Below are 5,000 nucleotides of genomic sequence, written 5' to 3' on the forward strand. Positions count from 1 at the left end.
CCTACCTCCCCTCTCTCCCTACTTACTTCCCCTCTCTCTCACTTCCTCCCTCCCTCCCCTCACTCCCCCCTCCCTTCCCTCCTCTCTCTCCCTCCCTCCCTCCCCCCTCTCACTCCCAACTTCACTATCACCTCTCTCTCCTACTCTCCCTCCCTCCCTCCCCTCTCTCCCTTATTCCTTCTTCCCTCCCTCCGCTCTTTCCCTTATTCCATCCCCTCTCTCTCTCTTCCTCCCTCCCTTCCATCTCTCTTCCTCCCTCCCTTCCCTCTCTCTTCCTCCCTCCCTTCCCTCTCTCTTCCTCCCTCCCTTCCCTCTCTCTTCCTCCCTCCCTTCCCCTCTCTCTCTTTCCAAACACAAATACACAGCTCACATGCCTCGATGCAGCCTTCCCTTCAGCATTACCTTGGTCAACGCCCGTTCTTTCCCCTCTCCTTCTTCGCCCGTTCTTTCCCCCTCTCCTTCACCCGTTCTTTCTCCTTCTCGACCGCTGCAGAGAATGAGTTCGGCCATGCTGCAGTGCAATCTATTTATTGATCTTAGTCTTTCTAGCTTTGCGGCTGAAGATGAGACGTTTTCGTTTTCAGTGGTGAATATATTCTTGTTTTCTATTGTGATTTATTTTTTGTTGTTGTTGCCATGATTGTTATTGTTATTATTATTGTTGTCATCTGTGTTGTTATTATGATTATCATTATTGTTATTGTTATCATCTTTAGTTGTGGTATTCGACATAACGTAACTTACGTTTTATGATCAATAGTATCAACTATACTCATTATCTTTACTAATCACTATTACATTAACTATTATCAAATTCCACAGACCATCATGCACATTTATCAATACTATTATTAAGATCACGTTATCGTTGTTGTTCTTTTCATCATATTTATCATTACTTTCACGTATCACTTTTTCTCTTTTCAGGTGTGTTCTTCCCCTTCCCTCCTTATTTATATTCTTTTTGTTCTTCTCTTTTCGTTATCTTTATTCTCTCTCTCTTACATTCCACCCACTAACCTTCCTTCCTCTTTAAATTTCATTCTAAAAAATTCATTGCAAAACGAAAAAAATAAATAAATAAATAACACCTCGTTAGTCCAGACAAATTAAATCAAACTTTAAAAAATATAAAACAAACACTCGTTCGACAAACAAAAAGAATGTAATAAAATAAAATCACCTTTGTTCTTTCTCGTCTCTTTCCTTGCGTCTGTATTTGTTTATTTGCGCGACATGGAAGGTCTTAAATCCTTGAGTTTCTTATTTGGGAATTCAAGTCTTGATTCTATTTTTTCTTTCTTTCTTTCTTTCTTTCTCTCTTTCCTTTTCTTGGTAGTTCTGTTTCTGTTTTTTTTTTTTTTTTTTTTTTTTTTTATTCCTCGTGTTTTGTTGTTGTTGTTGTTGATTGTTTTGTCTGTGTAGCTCTTCCTCTTTTGTTTTATCTCTCTCTCTCTCTTTCTTTTTTTCTCACTCTCTTCCTCTGTTTTCTCTTTCTCTCTCTTTCCTCCTTTCTCTCTCTCTCTCTCTCTCTCTCTCTCTCTCTCTCTCTCTCTCTCCCACACACACACACACACACACACACACACACACACACACACACACACACACACACACACACACACACACACACACACACACACACATTCGCTCTGAGTGTGTGAGTGTGAGTTATCATTCTAAAGGGATTTTCCATCATGAAATCTATGAAGAACTTCGAAATAAACAAACGCGTTTATTGCAAGGCTATTCATTAGAATAAATACATTCGAAACAAAGAATAAACAAACAAACAAACAAACAAAAGGAGCTTAAACAAAAAAAGACAAACGAAAATAAACACTGCGCAACAAAACTATCAAAAAAAAAAAAAAAAAAAAAAATCTTAAAAATAAAACACATCACATCAACTCATTTCTCTCTTCTTCTTTTTTCATCTAAAGACTAGATCGTATCCTAAAAACTCTTATCCTATTATCTCCACATTATCATGTTATCTCTCTTCCTATTCATAAAGGTTATCCAAGTCGATCGGCGAGAACTGGTAGTCGTAGTTGGAGTCATGGGCTATGACGTCATCAGCTATCTGTGACGTTACTCCTCCGCGCTGATTGGCTATCGCCGTGTCCTGGGGGGAAAGGGGGTGGTAAGGGGAGATGGGGGGGTAAGGGGAGTGTGGGAGGGAGGAAGAGAAGAGAGGGGAGAGAAAGAGGGAGGGGGGAGGAGGGGGGAGGGGAGAGAAAGAGGGAGGAAGGGGGGAGAGAGGGGGGAGGGGAGAGAAAGAGGGAGGGGAGAGAAAGAGGGAGGGAGGGGGGAGGAGGAGGGAGAGGGGGAGGGGAGAGAAAGAGGGAGGGAGGGAAGGGAGAGAAAAAAAAGAGGGAAGGAAGGGAGAAAAAAGAGAGATGGAAATATATATAGGAAAGAGAGAGAGAAAGACATATAAATAGATAAAAAAGATAGAGAATGAGAGAGAAAGAAACAAAGAGACATAGAGAGAGAAAACAAAGAGAAAGGGAGATGGAAAAAAAAAACAGAGAGAGCGAGAGAGAGAAGACATACAAGTAGAAAAAAAGAGGTAAACACCTTCAGGAACTCCTCCCGCCATTATTTCCATTTTCACAAAAAAAAAAAAAAAAAAAAAAAAAAAAAATTCAAAACACCTCCTTTTCAATCGCACACAAACAGACTATTAATAGCTATAATGATAACATAATGATACTGATAATGATAACAGTGATGAAGAATGATATTAATGATGATAAAAATTATATTAATGATGCTAATGATACTAAAATTGATAATAATGATAATGATGATGATAATAATGATGACGATAATAATAACAATTATAAGAACAACAACGATAATACTACTACTAATGATAATGATAATAATATTAATGATAACAATGATAATAATAATAATGATGACAATGATACTAATGCTACTAATAATGATAATTACAACAATAATAATAACGATAATAGTAATATTAATAGAATAATATCGATAATGTATTTATCATAATAACAATAATGATAAATAAATAACATATGATAATGATGGTGATGGTTATAATAGTAATAATGATAATAATAATAATAACAATAATAATGATAATAACTAAATAATACCAATAATGTATTTAACATAATAACAATAACGATAAAAATAATAATAATGATACATAATGAAAATGATGGTGATGATGACTATAATAATCATAATAATAATGATAATAATAATAATAATAATAATAATAATAATAACAGCAATAAAGATGCAACCACGACTCACCCTTTTGACACACTGGCGCTTCAAGCAAACGTAAGTCCCGTTGTTGCAAGAAGTTCCGTCGGGCAAGTGCGCTGCAATGCTCGGGTTGTCCTTAAACTCGTACCTCGGCGTCCACAGGTTGGTTGAGTTGCGCTTCCGGCAGTAGAGGGCGCACGCTTGCCACGGCAGGTCTGGGTGGGCGTGGTGGTTGAGGGGGGAGGGGTGGAGGGGGGTGGAGGGGTAAGGGTGGGGAGGTGGGTGGGGTGAAGGGGTGGAGGGGTAGAGGGGTAAGGGTGATGACATAAGGATAATTGGGTGGGGAGGAAATATGGGTGTGGGGAGAGGGGGGTGGGTTTGGTGAGGGGTGTGGGGGTAGAGGGAGATGGGTGGGGAGGTGGTGGGTGTAGGGGTAAGGGTGGGGAGGTGGTGGGTGGAGGGGTTAGGGTGGGGAGGTGGTGGGTGGAGGGGTGAGGGTGGGGAGGTGGTGGGTGGAGGGGTAAGGGTGGGGGGGTGGTGGGTGGAGGGGGGAGCGGGGGGAGGTGGGGGGTGGCGGGGTGAGGGTGAGGAGATGGGGGGTGGAGGGGTAAGGGTGGGGAGGTGGTGGGTGGAGGGGTAAGGGTGGGGAGGTGGTGGGTGGAGGGGTAAGGTTGGGGAGGTGGTGGGTGGAGGGGTAAGGGTGGGGAGGTGGTGAGTGGAGGGGTAGAGGGGTAAGAGTGGGGAGGTGGTGGGTGGAGGGGTAAGGGTGGGGAGGTGGTGGGTGGAGGGGTAAGGGTGGGGAGGTGGTGGGTGGAGGGGTAAGGGTGGGGAGGTGGTGGGTGGAGGGGTAAGGGTGGGGAGGTGGTGGGTGGAGGGGTAAGGGTGGGGAGGTGGTGGGTGGAGGGGTAGAGGGGTAAGGGTGGGGAGGTGGTGGGTGGAGGGGTAAGGGTGGGGAGGTGGAGGGGTAGAGGGGTGAGGGTGGGGAGGTGGTGGGTGGAGGGGTAAGGGTGGGGAGGTGGGGGGTGGAGGGGTAAGGGTGGGAGGTGGGTGGGGTGGGGAGGTGGTGGGTGGAGGGGTAGAGGGGTAAGGGTGGGGAGGTAGTGGGTGGAGGGGTAAGGGTGGGGAGGTGGTGGGTGGAGGGGTTAGGGTGGGGAGGTGGTGGGTAGAGGGGTAAGGGTGGGGAGGTGGTGGGTGGAGGGGTAAGGGTGGGGAGGTGGTGAGTGGAGGGGTAGGGGGGGGGAGGTGGTGGGTGGAGGGGTAGAGGGGGGGGGGTGGGGGGGGAGGGGTAAGGGTGGGGAGGTGGTGGGTGGAGGGGTAGAGGGGTAAGGGTGGGGAGGTGGTGGGTGGAGAAGTAAGGGTGGGGAGGTGGGTGGGGTGGAGGGGTAAGGGTGGGGAGGTGGTGGGTGGAGGGGTTGAGGGGTAAGGGTGGGGAGGTGGTGGGTGGAGGGGTAAGGGTGGGGAGGTGGTGAGTGGAGGGGTAGAGGGGTAAGGGTGGGGAGGTGGTGGGTGGTGGGGTAAGGGTGGAGAGGTGGTGGGGTAGAGGGGTAAGGGTGGGGAGGTGGTGGGTGGAGGGGTAGAGGGAGAAGGGTGGGGAGGTGGTGGGTGGAGGGGTAGAGGGAGAAGGGTGGGGAGGTGGTGGGTGGAGGGGTTGGGTAAAGGGATTGAATGGGGGGTGGGGTTGAGGGGCGGTGAGTGTGGGGAGGGTGGTGGGGTTAATGGGTAAAGGAGTTAGATAAAGGGATGGGGGT

At 46.6% G+C, this 5,000-nt stretch overlaps 1 protein-coding gene across 2 annotated transcripts in view; it reads right to left on the reverse strand.

The window, feature by feature from the left end:
• Positions 1-1,719: 1,719 nt before the first annotated feature.
• LOC122267340 (A disintegrin and metalloproteinase with thrombospondin motifs adt-1) overlaps positions 1,720-5,000 on the reverse strand; it is a 44,851-nt gene continuing 41,570 nt past the window's right edge. For both annotated transcript variants that reach the window (XM_086546121.1, XM_086546122.1), the window contains 2 exons: positions 3,298-3,467; positions 1,720-2,128 (listed from right to left, as the gene is read on the reverse strand). In XM_086546121.1, coding sequence (XP_086402247.1) covers positions 2,006-2,128; positions 3,298-3,467 — 293 coding nt within the window. In that variant the 3' untranslated portion in view covers positions 1,720-2,005. The remainder of the gene's footprint in view (positions 2,129-3,297; positions 3,468-5,000) is intronic.

This window comes from Penaeus japonicus, unplaced genomic scaffold (genome assembly GCF_977035675.1).
Source record: "Penaeus japonicus unplaced genomic scaffold, GWHDUDI00000001_assembly GWHDUDI00000017, whole genome shotgun sequence".
Classification (NCBI taxonomy): domain Eukaryota; kingdom Metazoa; phylum Arthropoda; class Malacostraca; order Decapoda; family Penaeidae; genus Penaeus; species Penaeus japonicus.